We start from the raw sequence: 15,266 nt of genomic DNA, 5'->3' as shown, positions 1-15,266 counted from the left end.
CTAAGACCAGCCGCAATGGAGGATTTAAATGAATCCTTAGCACATAATCCTAAGCAAATACCAATACAATAATAATATAAAACCTAAATAAGCTAAGGAGCAGTCCCTAATTAAGGATTAAAATCAATGAATCCTTGCTGACGTGGTCTTCTTCCTTTTAGCGTTTTTTGAGTTTCTCTCTCTGTGATTTTTGTTTCTCCGTCACTTTCCTTTGAAGATGGGAGTAAATGGTTGGTGGCTTCTCTCCCCTGTCTTATTCTTCCTGAGACTTCGATGATGGCCCTTCTCTCAGCCGTATCTTCTCTCTTACCTTTCTCTTGTAAGTTCTGTTTCTCCTTAATCCAATCTGTTATTCCGATTTGGTTCTCAAGACAATTAGATCAAAGTGTGAAACTTTAGGATCTTTTCGAGGAAACTGAGAATCATTTTGCTTACATCACTTCCAAATTATACTCTTTTAGTTTTTGATTCAGAGCAGAAAGAATATATAAATGTTGAAGCTTTTCGTGTTTATATTCTCAAAATGTGTTTCAGATGGGGCAACGAGACTAAGCAGTAAAGCCTCTTTAGCTTCTACAACATCTGGATTCAACCTCTCTTCTCTTAGGAACTCCCCGAGAAACTCCCCTCGCTTGTATGTGTCGATGGCCATTGCAAACCTCAGGTGATGATGATTATGTCTATGATGATGATGATGATGATGATTCTTTCGATTATTCGCTTTTAGTGTTGCAAAGACAATTGTTAAAATTCATTTTTGATCAGGTGGTTTTGGTTGACCAGTATGAACGTTTTGTGTTCAAGCCAATGTTGTATGAGCTTCTCTCCGGAGGTTAGACTTAGTTGTGCTTCAATGGTTCTTGCTCAATATTTGGTACCATGTTGTTTATCGACTCTTAGGCTGTGTATATGTATCTGGACTCATTATCTTTCTTTTTTTACAGCTAGGCTGGTTCTTGCTCTTGGCGCTGAACCTAAGCTTGATCTTGTTCCCGGCGCAATGGAGTTTGCTTTGCCGTTTTACACTCTTAACGATGCTATTGTAAGAGTTGGATTGTTTTATTTTCTGAATTGTAGGACACTCTTTTCATCTAAAGCATGGTTGTTGCTACAATGTCATTGGCAGAGGGTGAACGAGAAGCTGAGCAAATTGGAGAGGAGGAACTTCAAAAACGGCAATCCCATTAAAGTAGCTGTCGTTGGGTGCGGTTACGGAGGAGTTGAGTTAGCTGCCACCATCTCTGTTTTGTCAGTCTCATTGTCTGAGTTTGGAAACTTTAGTTTTGATGGGGAAATTGGTAACGCTCATTCATAACATCAAACTTTGTAAAAGATTGAGAAAATCTTCCATACACATTTGATCATACACATTTGATCATATTACATGTTTTAAATTTTTTTTTATTATTATTTCTAAGGACTGCAAATTGGAGAACACCATTGGACATTCTATTTTGATTAGAGTCCTTAACTATTCTAAAAAAAAAAAAAATTAGTTTAATAATCATAAGGACTCCAATGGTGGTAACACCATTGGAGATGCTCTAAGATACTTGTTGCTAGAAGCACATTTTTTCTTTGTGCAATGTCCTACATACTCTCTAATTAACTACACTTTCTCCTAACACTAACTACTTTCACTTTTCCAACTATAAAAGTTTTATTTTTTATTTTTAAAAATAAATCGATAAAGCAAACATTTTTTCAGTTTTCAAAACAGAACTTTTACTCTCTTTCTATCTTTATTTCGAAATTCAGATTCACTTTCCCATTTCTCTCCTAACCCTAATTCCACGAACCCTCTTCTCCTTCATCTTTAATTTTGTAATCTTCATGATTTCAGAGGTCTCGCCGCGAGTTTGATTTCTCTCCTAACCTTAATCCGCTCTCATCACCTCTATCATGCTCTCATCGTCGTCCATTTCCATCGCTCTGTGTAATGATGACGAAACCAAAATCAAAGAAGAAAGTGAAGATAACTAAGCAACCATCCCCACCAGAAAATGATATCAGAGGTTTTGTTCTCACATCAGACGTAACAGCAGAGAAGGGGTTGAAACGGAGAGGTTCGTGGAGCTAATGATGTCGTCCGGTTTGATCTGCTATGAGTCGGTGTGGTGGGTTACTCTCGAAAGAGAAAGAGCAACAATGGCAAAATTTTACTTTTTGCAACTGTGGTCCTTCATGTTTTGGTTATTCACGCTTTTACCCCAAAATTCTTCAAATGTGTTTTATGGTTCTCTTGATCTAGCCACAAACTTTTAATTGTATAATCCATACCCTTTCAAATGCAAATAAACATGTATATATGTATCCAAATTTTATGTCCATGTCCACGTCCTTTAATTGTATAATCCAGACAAGAGAGCAAGAGCAAAAATGTCTACGTCTTTCATTTACAAATTTTACGTCCATGTCCACATCTCTAACATTTACATTTTTATCATCCATGCCCACATAGTTTTTGTATGGGTTATATATAAAGAATTATAATAGCAAATATATAGAGAAAATTAAAAGTATCCAAATTTATGTGGACATGTCCACGTCCTTTAATTTGTATAATCCAGACCCTTACGCTCAAAAGAACAAGAGCAACAATGTCTATGTCTTTCGTTTACAAATTTTATGTTCATGTCCACGTCTCTAACATTTACACTTTTATCATCCATGTCCACATATTTTTTGTATGAGTTATATATAAAAAATTAAAATAGAAAATATATAGAAAAATTAAAATATCACAAAATTATATCAAAGTGGATATCACAATATAGAAAAAAAAAACTTTATTACAGTAGGAAAATTTGTCATATATATCTTAAAAAACAAAACATAAAATTTGAAAAACATACTTTTTTTTGTCCATGTCCATAAATACATGTCCAATAAATTATAATTTGAAAATTAGGTAAATATTAAAGTATAAAGTACATATATATATGGATATCAAAATAATAAGAAGAAACAATTAGGTTTATATATGATTATTATATTTTTATTTACATATCATAAATTGAAATAATAATGAATTAAATATGGTGGGATAAATAAAGTACAAATGACTATGTCTCTTTTATCTATAAACGTATATTAATAACTCATCCAAGAAAACCCAAAAAATTATTCAGTTTGGTCTCCACTACAAAATACAAAAATAAATGGTCCCCACAAACATCTAATCTTTTGTTGTTTCTTCTTCCAAAGAAAGGCATTTTAGTCCAAATTCAGCTTGGCTACGAGAAAAAGTGCATCTCCAGCAACATGTGTCTTATAGTGTCAAAAAAGTGAAAAATGTGTCCTAAAGAGAAATTCACTCTCAAAATAATCTGGACTACAAACTAGTAGCTAGATATATTAAATTAATATTCGATTAGGTACAAACTTAGTGGTGTACGAGTAGACTAATCTCATTGTGCAACTTAAAGTCACCTTAAGGTCACATTTTTGAATCTAAGAATCAGCTATTTCATTATTAGTGTTACATTGTCAGTATATTATGTCATCTTATTCATAATTAAACAATTTTAGAATCTAGGAATCAGCCATTTCATGATTTTTTTTTTGTCGGCAGCCATTTCATGATTAATGTTACATTTTCAATATTTTCTTTTTGACTAAATACATTTTCAATATATTTCGAAAACAATTTCAAACACTGCAAACATCATTTCATGTAACAACAACACAACAAGAGATCGACAATACATAATATTCAACAATTTAAGCCAGTTTAATCGTTTCTTTTGGAAAATAATTATCTGATTGTTTCTTGTTAGCATAGTTCTTGGAGCGGAAGTTGAAGAAGAGAACCAAGAGAGACCCATTAAACGCACCCATGAAATATATTGTCCAAACCCCGGAGCAACCCGACCCGAAATAATGCTCCGGGAACATCCAACCTGATAAAAAGAACCCGAAAACAAACTGCACAATCTGAAACTCCGTCACAAACCTCTTCCACCTCGGTCTCCGTCCAACTGCACAAAGAAAATAGTAACCGTACATCACGACGTGGACCAACGAGTTCGTCACAAGCGCAACAGGAAACATCGACTGGCGGGTTCGGAGCCAGGTGAAGCACAAGATCACAACCGTTGCATGGTGGTACACGTGGAGGAACGAGAGCCGTTGGAATGATTTGCCGAGTATGATGAGAAGCGTGTCTCCGAACTCAAGGATCTTGGATAGGTAGAAGACTTGACCCCAGAAGAAGAGCGGTCCTTTAGGTTTCACGTCGAGGGGAAAACAAATCGTGTGGAAAAGGCGCATTGTGGGGTCTGAGGTTACGGAGAGAATGCAACCAACGGCCATGATAAGGGAGAGGAGGCAGAGGATGAAGCTGTGAACGGCTGTGATTGGTTTGAGAATTTTGGAACCGAGTGAGGGGAGTGAAACGACGGCATGTCGAAGGAGGAATGTTGCGGAGAGGTAAAGGGAGACTACAATGGCTACAAAGAACACGGTGGAGCCAAGGGTTTCACCTTCGGTCCATGTGAAGTTGGCGATGTAGGGGTGGTTCACGAGCCAGTAGGTTAGGGTGGAGTAAGCTAATGCCATTCTCCAGCCAAGTTTGGAGGAACTGAAGTTTGATGGTATAGTAAATAGTCAGAGAGAGTCTATATATAATGTATTTTGAACATCTTTCATTAATGAAAGTAGTTGGACGGATTTGCGTAAACTGATGCCTTTACGTCGTGAATCTAGGAACATGGAGTGAACTGGTGATGTTGCGTCGCCTGGTTTCACGTGTCTTTGCTTCCCCTGCGCTAGGTCTGACCAGAGGCTTACTCAAATAGCTTTTGTCTAGTCTAGTGGAACCGTATAATATTATTTGATTCATGGGATGAATATGGATGGATTGCATTGTTAGTATTACGCATAACGTGGGAACGTAATAACGTAGAGAATGCAATATGTATAACATGGGATATCGTAAAGAGTGTGTCATCATTTAATAAAAGACTGTATCATCATATTTAGTTTAATTTTACTATGCATTACGTGGGAACGTGTCGTAGTCTTATTATGCATAATATGAGAACGTAATATTGGGTTAGTCCTGCCAATCTGTATTGAGTAATATTAAATTTTTTTACCAATTCGAGTTATTATTACATAACACATTTCGAATTTCCATAGGTGAATTTTGGTTTGGTTTGATTTAGGTATATATGCCAACCCCTAGTTGTTCTATGTACTTTTGAAGACCGAACATTCACTTTATTTAAACTTTTTCACCTACAATTTTAAAGAACTTAATATTAACTTAAAAAAAAAACTTTTACATTAACTTAAACTGAAACAAGTTTCACTATACTTAGAATTCCAGTTCTTAAACAAATGGTCCCTGCATTTGGTTGAAGCCGATCTTGTGACCTGGACCTCAACAAGAGAAAGTTTATGGTTTGAGCTACTCATAATATAAGTTTTTGGGTTAAATTATAATGAAATTTAGTTTATTTTTTTACTAGAAAATTCGTTACTGACTGTATTTGAGGCTTGGAACTCATTTTGGTCTGACGTAAACCAAAACAATCAAAACATTTGTAAAAGGAGGTCTTCGCATGTTGGCCCTCACTGAAATGTTAAGACATATTTAGTGGCGGATTTGGAATGAGAGATGATTCATTTGGTATTGGATGTTGTGTGGTTTCCCTGGTGGTGATTGATGCTGATGATATGAATGTTGGTAGAAGCATTAGACCTTGAATATATTATATTTAATTAGTCACAAACTTGGTGCAGTTATACACTAATCTCAGCTCTTTCAAGAATAGTTGGTTAGTGAATGATCTTTAGTCTTATTCATAGAGAAACTAATCATAACATTTTCCCAGTAGAAACAAAACACATCAACAGTTTAACTCTAAAACAGTGAACAACTTAAGACAAACCAATCTAATAGAAGTTGAAGAAGAGACGCATTGCAACACCATCCCCTAATCCCGGAACAACCCGAACAAATGATCACGAAGACAAGACAATCAAGGTTTGCATCGTAGCGTATACGTTTCAAAAGTTATAACAAGACAATCCCTCCTCATATATACAGATGATCAGATAAGTGTATATATATATAGTTTCTAAAACAGGTCTTATTAGAAGAGTATATTCAGTCAGCTATAGTGATAATATAGCATAAGTGTTTCTTGTCAAGGAAAATGAGTTGTTACTGCAAAGATGACACCACAATTGAGTAATACAGAAGATAAATCAAGAGACAAAATAGATACAAGCAAACAACTATTGCTTTATTAGAAATTGGCTAAACAATCTATTACAAGACTTGTTTATCAGCTTTACACAGCCTGTTAACACCGCAACAGCTGCTACTGAAAGATTCCTAATTTATCCGAACTTATCTCTCTGTCGTCAGTATTTCAGCAATTGCTTTAGCACGATCCAATAACACCCCTAAGAGATTTTCACCCTTCCTCTATAATAATAGCCAGTGTCTAATGGAATACACACGACTCTATAGCTCTTTTATAGTGATCTCCACGTTCCTGAAACCCTAGCTTCCAAGGAACATGAATATGGACAACTTCCATATGAATAAGTACACTTTCCTTTTCTTAAAATGCACTTATTCATCAAGGCATAAACTTGCTCCCCAAGTTTTTCTCTTGCCTTTTATCCATGGTATAAACTTGCTCCTCAAGTTTATCTCACGCCAGCTCAGCATCTTGCGTCCACATGGTCTCTACCACTCCGCATGCCTCCTGGTTCACTCTCTGACACACACTGCCTCAACAACTACGTCAAGACATAAACCGTCAGTTTATTCTTCTTCATCTCAGTATATCTTGCATCCACATGGTAACCCACCACTCTGCGTGTCTTATGCAGTAACGATTAATGCATCCAGCATCAGTGATTTCGTCGCCTAGTTAGTCACACAAGACTATTGACATCTACAAGCTCCACTTGCATATACACTACTTTCATCCTATGCCTAACTTATATTATTTACAGAAATATTAATTACTTTTTACACGTATTAAGATCACCTCGTCTATGGGTTTTCAATAAAATTCTCAAAATATGATAACATTATATAATTTATAAATCTAATAATAAAAAATAATCTATGAATATTTTAAAATTTGAGATACTCATGCAAAAAATAAAGATCTCAAGTTTTGGAAATATCTACATATCATTTATACTTAATAATATTTTGAAAAATCTATTGAAAATCTATGGACGAAGACATTCTATTTTACGGATGTTCTCTCTGTTTCTTACCATATAAATAGGTTGCCACTAGTAGAAAGGAGATATTTATTGGAAAAAATCGTCAATTTGTTGAGAAGAAAATAACAAAACCCAATAAATCTTGTGAATCGCCATTATCAAGAAGAATGAGACTTTTGTGCGTGGAAAAGATTCCAAATCATCTATCCGAGGAAATGTCAGTCCCAAAATCCAAATTCTCTTTGAAATAAGTACATGTTATTGTTTGGGTCGAGAGAAGAGATAATGAATCAACTTGACTAAACAAAAGGTTCAGATTCATTTTAAATTATACTAACATTAATTAAAGACGTAAAACAGAGACATGTTAATGCCGCGTTATTAGACAAATGTGTACAAAGTACCAACCAATCACGAGCTGTGTCCGTCTGAAACCCGAGGCAGAAACACAGAGACAAACATCTCTTCGTCTCTCTCTTCCCATAAAGATCTCAACATCACTCTCACTCTTTTTTTTTCTCTCAACATTTTTTATCTGCAACAGTTAAAAACAAATCTCTCACAACTCTCCTGAAGAGGCCAAGAGCAGAGAACGCAACCTGCACATTTCCTTCTTCCTCTTCTGGGTAGTTCTAACCTGTTTTGTCTTTGGTTAGTGTTTTTTTTTTTCTTTTCTTTATGAGTCATTCTTGAATCCAAGCTTAGATCCCATGTCTTTTACTTCTCTGTTTAGCTTTTTGTTTCTTTTTTTCTCGCCAGCTTTTGATTTTTCTTTCGAATTTTCCTGCAAAAATGTGTTGTAAAGTGTTCTCCTTTTTGCCAAATCAAATCTACTGTACAACCGCAATCAACGCTTTGAGTAAATCTCTTTGGATTCTGTTTTAGCTTTCCTGAATAGATATTCATATTTGGATCTGAGTTTCTTAGTAAACTGAATATTCACTTTCATAAACCCATTCAAAATAGTTAGTTTCTCTTTGTTTTTTTTTTTATATTTTTCTGAGTAAAAACCAGTTTCAGCTACTTAGAAAAGTATTAACTCTGAATCAGTTGGATTTAGCTTTCTAAGCTTAATAGTGTGTTAACTTGCTTTAAGTTCTTAACTTTGTAGGACACCAAAACTAAATGGCTGAGGCAGAGAGCTTTGTCCCTTTTCAAGGGATAAAGAATGATATCAAAGGAAGACTCAGATGCTACAAACATGACTGGACCAGTGGTTTCAGAGCTGGATTTAGGTACATTCATTTATCTTCCCTTTTAAAAAAAAATGTTTAATGCCTGAGAGAGTTGAGGCTGATCTTACTTTATGAAACAATCTAGGATTCTGGCACCGACAACTTACATTTTCTTTGCATCCGCCATTCCCGTGATTACATTTGGAGAACAGCTAGAGAGAGATACTGGTACACAACAACAACCACACTTTTGCTCCCTCACTTACTATCTTTAATGTTAATGAGAGTAATACTAAACTGTTTGCAACATGGCTAGATGGGAAGATCACAGCTGTTCAAACCTTAGTTTCAACTGCATTATGTGGAGTGATACATTCCATTATAGGAGGCCAGCCATTGTTGATTCTCGGTGTTGCAGAGCCTACTGTTATAATGTACACCTTCATGTTCAACTTCGCCAAAAACAGACAGGACTTGGGGTCTAATCTCTTTCTCGCATGGACCGGATGGTAAAAACTCAAAATCTTTCTCTTTTACATGATAACAACAAAAGAAGTATTCAATCTTTCTCTTCTTTCTTTTGGAAGGGTTTGCTTGTGGACGGGGCTATTGCTATTCTTGTTAGCTATTCTAGGCGCTTGCTCCTTTATCAATCGGTTCACTCGTCTTGCTGGGGAGCTTTTTGGTATCTTGATAGCAATGCTTTTCATGCAAGAAGCCATTAGAGTAAGTAACAAGAAGCTTACAGTCACAAACTTTATAAACTGCCATTATGTTTGAAGCTCTTTACCTTTTTTATTTTACAGGGCATTGTGGATGAGTTTGGTGTCCCTGGAAGAACAAATCCGAGATCAGCTCAGTTCCAACCTGCTTGGGTGTTTGCAAATGGAATGTTCGGTTTGGTTTTGTCTTTTGGACTTCTTTATACCGCGCTGAAAAGCCGTAAAGCAAGGTCTTGGAGGTTTGGTGCTGGTAAGAAACCTTTAGTGTTCATACTAGGAGGTTTGGGGCCGAAGCTCGTAATCCCCCAAGCCCGAAACCACAACATGTAATATTAGTTTCGTCCCCTTGTGATTACAGAATGGTTAAGAGGGTTTATAGCAGACTATGGTGTGCCAGTGATGGTAGTAGTGTGGACTTGTGTATCATACATACCTTGGAAGAGTGTTCCTCAAGGGATACCGAGACGCCTCGTTAGTCCTAATCCATGGTCCCCTGGTGCTTATCAGAATTGGACTGTCATTAAGGTACTTAAATCATTTTCATTACTCTCTTTTACTATTAATTGCTTTATGCTTCATATTTTACCAAACTGTTTGCAGGAGATGCTGGATGTGCCTGTAGTTTACATTGTTTTAGCGTTGGTTCCAGCGTCAATGATCGCTGTTCTTTACTACTTTGATCATAGTGTAGCTTCACAGCTAGCACAGCAGCAAGATTTTAACCTGAGGAAGCCACCTTCTTTTCATTATGATCTGCTTCTTCTAGGCTTCTTGGTAAAAGATGTAGTCTCTTATCTTTCTTGACTAAGCCGTTTAATTTACAATATAACTCTTCTTTTGTAGACAATCTTATGTGGTCTCATTGGGATCCCTCCATCTAATGGTGTCATCCCACAATCTCCAATGCACACAAAAAGCTTAGCAACATTGAAACACCAGGTTTGTCATTATTACCTCGCTGTGTTTTCTGTAGAGGCCTTCTTGTCATTTAAAACCAGTTTTATGTGTGCAGTTACTACGCAACAAACTCGTGGCAGCTGCGCGAAAATGCATCAGAAACAAGGCAACGTTAGGAGAAGTCTACGGAAGCATGGAAGAAGCTTACCAGCAAATGCAAAGCCCTCTGATACACCAAGGACCTTCTCGGGTACGTATGTGTGTATCATCTACATCAGTTTATTATATAATCAGACTTTTTTAAACTCATTTACTGAACCGTTTGCTCGGTATAAGATTCAGGGACTCAAACAGTCACAAATGCAGAAGGGTTTAGGATCAGTAAACGCAGATACACTGGTTGATGAAGCGGTGTTCGATGTGGAGACAGAAGTGGAGAATGTGTTGCCGGTGGAAGTGAAAGAACAAAGACTAAGCAACTTTCTTCAAGCTATGTTGGTTGCTGGATGCGTTGCAGCGATGCCGTTGATCAAAAGGATCCCTAGTTCGGTTCTTTGGGGTTACTTTGCTTACATGGCTATTGAAAGCCTCCCAGGGAATCAGTTCTGGGAGAGGATTGTGCTTCTCTTCACCGCTCCAAGCAGGAGATTCAAGTAAACAACATCAACCTTTCTTATACAATCAAGAGTATGTTTTGTAATAATGGATTTTGGCAGAGTTCTTGAGGATAACCATGCGGTGTTTGTTGAAACGGTGCCGTTTAAGACGATGGCGATGTTTACTTTGTTTCAAACGGGGTACTTGCTGGTCTGCTTTGGGATCACGTGGGTTCCGGTGGCTGGTGTTTTGTTCCCGTTGATGATAATGTTTCTTGTTCCGGTGAGGCAATACGTGTTGCCTAACTTCTTTAAAGGAGCTCATCTTCAGGACTTGGACGCTGCTGAGTATGAAGAAGCTCCTGCTCTCTTATCATTCAACCTCAAACCAGTAACAAACTCTATCTCTCCTTCTTCGTCTTTATAAGAGTTTAGAGCTTTCTTGAAAATCAAATAAACTCAGAGTTCTAAAAATCGGTCATAGACAAAACGACTTTTATAGACCGACATCGTTAGGTGGTAATTATGCATTTTATAGAAGATTATTGATTAGGCGGGTGTCTAGACGACTTTTTGAATGTCAAAACCAAAATTTTAAAATATCGTTCAAAAAACCTGTTTTGTTTAGTTCAGATTTACGGTCTAGGTAGGCGTCCATAATTTTAAAAAATTGTACAAAAAACCTGTTTTGTTTAGTTCAGATTTACCGTCTCGATAGACCGATTTTTAGAACACTGGTCTAGACTATGCACTAATCCTCTATATAACATTTAATTACGGTGTAATGATTTTTTGAACATTTGATAAATTTATTATTTTGGTGTGTACCAGGAAGGTGAAGTGAGCCGTGCGACGTCGTTTGCAGACAGTGGAGAAGTGATGGACGGGATGTTCACGAGGAGCAGAGGAGAGATACGGAGAGTGAACAGCGTTAAGCTCGCTGGCAGCGTAGGAGGTGGATCAACGGGAGGTTCGCCTGCGGGTGGAGTGGAGTTGATGAGGAGAGTGGTGAGTTTTCAGAATCCTAGAGTTTCGGAGAAAGTGTATATACGGAGCTTAAGTGATTACAGAGGAGGAGGAGAGAGTAGTCCGAGGTCGCCAGCTGGAAGAGCTCCTCTCAGTCCACGGTTTGCGGCTGCGGGAGGTGGAGGAGGAGGAGAACAGAGACTTTCTAATTTGGGAAAGTCTGTTTAGTCAAACATTTAGTGTCTTAAATTCGTATTCGTAACCGATGACTCTACGAAGCCTATCTGTCTATTATAATGAAATTACTGAAATGAAAAATGGAAAAAGAAAATGAATATTCCTAAGAATTTAATTATTTCAAGAAAACATGTTTTCCTTTGATTTTTGTAAATTTGTGAGTAATATGTTGGCGTTTTTTTTGCTTAGCACACCAATGAAAAGGTCAGTCTATAAATGTGGAGAGAATGGACAAAAGAGTTTACAGTATTGTTTGATTTATATATTAAAACTTACAACTGTTTGAGTCTCCATTAGATTAACTGATTTAGTAAAGACGTCTTAGAAAATGCTTCTAATGATAATCAATCTTAAAACATATAATTACTTATGTTCTTTCATTAGTTGATTTTACAATCTATATGTATCATGAATATGTAGTTTAATTATTGGAAATCAACAAAATCACACTCAAACTAGTTTCCTGCGTATGAACTATAAAATAAACTTATTATCTTTGAGATATTTAATGGTTTTTACCAGAAATAATCTCTTAAAATTTTCGAATTGTTCAGAAAAATCTTGTTTTGATTTGTAAGAGAAGGATGTTGAGATTATGTTAAAGATCTTGTTTTGATTTGTAAGAGAATAAAGTGAGTAAATTAACAACAAACAAAACCGAATTAATAAAGCCTAACTTATGGGCTAACAAATTAGACAATAAGCCCATTAAGAAAGCCTGACTTGCCCAAGAATTCAGAGGAGTCGAAATGTCAACTTTAACCAGCCTTGCGGTAACTACTTGTCTTTATTCTATAAATCATCTCTCTCATCTTCCCTATCTGTCTTCCTCTCCTACCGTTTCTTCACAAACAACCAAAGCGAACCACCACAGAAAGAAAGAGAAAAAAACAGCTTCGTGATCGTCATCATCCTCCGGAAAAAATCTACAATGGGGATTGTCGTCAAGTCATTCAAAGATCAATTCTCCTCTGGTTTGTTTGTTATCTCTGTTTTTGATTTTTTTTTCCCGCGGAAACGAAATGTACGCAGATCTTGATCGGTCTTTGCTTTTTTTGTTTGTTGGATGGTGCAGATGAGAGATTGAAGGAGTCGAGCAACATCATTGCCAAATATCCAGATAGAGTTCCGGTTAGTTTAATTAAATGCCTTAGATCATTGTTTGTTTCTGAGGTTGACGTGTGATCATGGATCTCCTAGGGTTCGAATCAAATTCTAGGTTTAGGGATCTGGCGTGGGGATAAAGAAAGATCATCTGAATACTTTTTTTTTTGTTAATAATGAAATTAAAACAAGATTGATGATAACTCTACAACGTCATCTAATGATTGAGTCAAACTTTTTCTTTTTTAGTCATTTTTATTTTATATTTTTGGAATCATTAAGGGGTATTGGCCTTATATATTTAAAATAAATCATGTAATTTAACTCTTTGTTGTGGAGTAGACTCTTCCCTGGATCTGAACATGTTACATTTTAGATTTAACGAGTTTTAGCCATTAAATCATTTTTTATTGGTTTTCTTCGTAGTCAAATTGTGTTTATATAGTATTTTGATCTTGTTTTTTTTGGTATTCCATGGTTGATTACGGCATTATGATGTTTTTTTTTTTACTTTGGGTTCTTTATTATAGGTAATCATTGAGAAATATTCAAATGCAGACCTGCCTGACATGGAGAAGAGCAAGTAAGTTTTGTGTCATCACCTAACCTGTTGGATTTAAGTGAATATATATCAATAACACTATATTGAATGAATCACGTTTTGATGTGTGCAGGTTCTTGGTCCCACGAGACATGACTGTTGGACATTTCATTCACATGCTAAGCAATAGGCTACAGTTAGATCCATCTAAAGCTCTGTTTGTTTTTGTACAGAACACACTTCCTCAAACAGGTACCTAATCAAGCAGCATCCATGTTTAAGACTTTCTCAATAATACAACATCCATTAATAGAACATTAACTCTACTCTTGATTCTCTGCAGCTGCTCGCATGGACTCTTTGTACAATACTTTCAAGGAAGAAGATGGTTTCCTCTACATGACTTACAGCACTGAGAAGACATTCGGCTAACCCAAAAAAAAAAAGATTCGTTGCTTTAATATTTGAAAAGCTCGTTTTCTGAATAATCCGTTTGTTTGACATATTATTTGTGAATAATGAATGTCAGCTCTTGTTGTTGTTGTTGTTGTTAGCTGACCTTTGTACAGAAAAGCTAAAAAAAAATTGACTTTGTAAATTGTATTCAATAATAAAACAATGTGATGATATGATCACACGAAACCTTTCTTTGTTTTTTTTTGTTCTTCCCTCATAAAAAGGAACACAAATGATTTCGTGCAAGCACGTAAGGTTGGGGAAATATGGTAAACTGAGGCCTAAGAAAATTCAATGTCGGTGCGTTAGACTTGTACCTAGAGATGTCAAATGGGCGGGCTATAAATGGGTGGTCCGTGTCCAAATCGATATGGTCCAAAATGGACAGACCCAGATTAAACCATAATTAAAATTTGTCCAGATGGGTGAACCCAATTATATTCATGGACAATATTGGGCTTAACCACTTGGACAATGGGCGGCCCAATAAACTTAAATGTCTAGGGTTTGAAAAATTGGGAGAAAACACAAATCACCTTTTTTTTTTCTTCCCGTCTCACTCTTGTGTTTTTTCATGTTTGATTCTTCCTCTTCGAATCATCGTCTTCGATTTTTCCTCTTCGAGTCCTCGTCTTCGATTCTTCCTCTTCGTGTTCGATTCTTCTTCCTCGTCTTCGTTCTTCTTCAATTTTTTTTCGATTCTTCACCAACTTCTGATTTCATCATCTCTTAAGATTTGATTTTTCGTGATTTGTGTTATGGGTTTTCACTATTAGCTACTGATTCGTATCATCTACTAATATTGTGTTATGGTTTATGTGTTAAATAGATCGGTGATTTGTGTTCATAACGAAGTTGGTGGCGAGTCTGGCGACTGTTTCTGTTTCCGCAAGTCAGACGAAATTACGAATTTTTTAAACTTATCTTGAATTTTTTATAACTTTGAAACATGAAGTTTAAAACTTAAAGTTTAAGTATGTGACATCTTTAAAATTGAAAACTTAATAATCTTTAAATTTTTAAAACTGAAATTATGTTGTTTACATTAAATGGGCGTATGGGCCGTCCATGGATAGCCCAACAAATCATGGTCTTATTTGGTTATGGTCTCATTTGGACATGGTTCTATTTGGGCTTCGACCAAAAATGTCCAGCAAAAAAATGAAACCCATTCGGACACACCCAAACCCGCCCAACCCGCCCATTTGACATCTCTACTTGTACCATACGACTTGGATTGTGTGTTATGAGATAATGTTATGAGTTGAACCGCAAACTTTAGAATATAGTCTGTACGTGTATATATCCTCTAGTCAAATTTTTATTAGTAATTTTTTTTTTCACAACAATTGAAACCATATATGGTACAAAA

General features: G+C 36.2%; 4 protein-coding genes across 8 annotated transcripts; 3 read left to right on the top strand and 1 right to left on the bottom strand.

The window, feature by feature from the left end:
- Positions 1-20: 20 nt before the first annotated feature.
- Positions 21-2,330, top strand: LOC106431755 (alternative NAD(P)H-ubiquinone oxidoreductase C1, chloroplastic/mitochondrial-like). 2 transcript variants are annotated; one of them, XM_013872573.3, is made up of 5 exons: positions 30-319; positions 535-664; positions 766-832; positions 945-1,042; positions 1,127-2,330. In XM_013872573.3, the coding sequence occupies exons 1-5, from the start codon at positions 274-276 to the stop codon at positions 1,131-1,133; spliced, it is 348 nt and encodes a 115-aa protein (XP_013728027.1). In that variant the 5' UTR covers positions 30-273; the 3' UTR covers positions 1,134-2,330. The 2 variants fall into 2 exon arrangements, with proteins under 2 accessions (XP_048606088.1, XP_013728027.1); XM_048750131.1 differs by having other exon boundaries at positions 21-319; positions 535-832.
- A 1,136-nt stretch (positions 2,331-3,466) lies between these two features.
- On the bottom strand, positions 3,467-5,207 carry LOC106431759 (putative elongation of fatty acids protein DDB_G0272012). The gene has a single exon (XM_022709711.2). It carries the CDS (start codon positions 4,558-4,560, stop codon positions 3,724-3,726), a length of 837 nt encoding a protein of 278 aa, XP_022565432.2. The 5' UTR covers positions 4,561-5,207; the 3' UTR covers positions 3,467-3,723.
- A 2,382-nt stretch (positions 5,208-7,589) lies between these two features.
- On the top strand, positions 7,590-11,939 carry LOC106431762 (probable boron transporter 3). 4 transcript variants are annotated; one of them, XM_048749327.1, is made up of 13 exons: positions 7,590-7,826; positions 8,312-8,435; positions 8,521-8,603; positions 8,692-8,884; positions 8,963-9,101; positions 9,182-9,347; positions 9,456-9,622; positions 9,698-9,871; positions 9,941-10,036; positions 10,110-10,244; positions 10,331-10,647; positions 10,711-10,981; positions 11,422-11,939. In XM_048749327.1, the coding sequence occupies exons 2-13, from the start codon at positions 8,326-8,328 to the stop codon at positions 11,782-11,784; spliced, it is 2,214 nt and encodes a 737-aa protein (XP_048605284.1). In that variant the 5' UTR covers positions 7,590-7,826; positions 8,312-8,325; the 3' UTR covers positions 11,785-11,939.
- A 640-nt stretch (positions 11,940-12,579) lies between these two features.
- LOC106431754 (autophagy-related protein 8h) lies at positions 12,580-14,925 on the top strand. The gene is made up of 5 exons (XM_013872572.3): positions 12,580-12,767; positions 12,869-12,924; positions 13,428-13,480; positions 13,572-13,690; positions 13,782-14,925. The coding sequence occupies exons 1-5, from the start codon at positions 12,725-12,727 to the stop codon at positions 13,868-13,870; spliced, it is 360 nt and encodes a 119-aa protein (XP_013728026.1). The 5' UTR covers positions 12,580-12,724; the 3' UTR covers positions 13,871-14,925.
- Positions 14,926-15,266: the final 341 nt, after the last annotated feature.

This window comes from Brassica napus, chromosome C3 (assembly GCF_020379485.1).
Source record: "Brassica napus cultivar Da-Ae chromosome C3, Da-Ae, whole genome shotgun sequence".
NCBI classification, from domain to species: domain Eukaryota; kingdom Viridiplantae; phylum Streptophyta; class Magnoliopsida; order Brassicales; family Brassicaceae; genus Brassica; species Brassica napus.
Note: the sequence above shows the minus strand (reverse complement) of the source record. Positions and strands in the feature narration are given on the sequence as shown.

Excerpts from the sequence above, each read along its gene's own strand:
- LOC106431759 (XM_022709711.2), bottom strand. The coding sequence starts at position 4,560 with ATGGCATTAGCTTACTCCACCCTAACCTACTGGCTCGTGAACCACCCC.
- LOC106431754 (XM_013872572.3), top strand. The coding sequence starts at position 12,725 with ATGGGGATTGTCGTCAAGTCATTCAAAGATCAATTCTCCTCTG. Across the intron at positions 12,925-13,427 it reads AATATCCAGATAGAGTTCCG|GTAATCATTGAGAAATATTC; the intron begins GTTAGTTTAATT and ends TCTTTATTATAG. Across the intron at positions 13,691-13,781 it reads GAACACACTTCCTCAAACAG|CTGCTCGCATGGACTCTTTG; the intron begins GTACCTAATCAA and ends GATTCTCTGCAG.
- LOC106431755 (XM_048750131.1), top strand. The coding sequence starts at position 637 with ATGTGTCGATGGCCATTGCAAACCTCAGGTGATGATGATTATGTCTAT. Across the intron at positions 833-944 it reads GTATGAGCTTCTCTCCGGAG|CTAGGCTGGTTCTTGCTCTT; the intron begins GTTAGACTTAGT and ends CTTTTTTTACAG. Across the intron at positions 1,043-1,126 it reads ACACTCTTAACGATGCTATT|AGGGTGAACGAGAAGCTGAG; the intron begins GTAAGAGTTGGA and ends TGTCATTGGCAG.
- LOC106431762 (XM_048749327.1), top strand. The coding sequence starts at position 8,326 with ATGGCTGAGGCAGAGAGCTTTGTCCCTTTTCAAGGGATAAAGAATGAT. Across the intron at positions 10,245-10,330 it reads TACACCAAGGACCTTCTCGG|ATTCAGGGACTCAAACAGTC; the intron begins GTACGTATGTGT and ends GCTCGGTATAAG. Across the intron at positions 10,982-11,421 it reads TATCATTCAACCTCAAACCA|GAAGGTGAAGTGAGCCGTGC; the intron begins GTAACAAACTCT and ends GGTGTGTACCAG.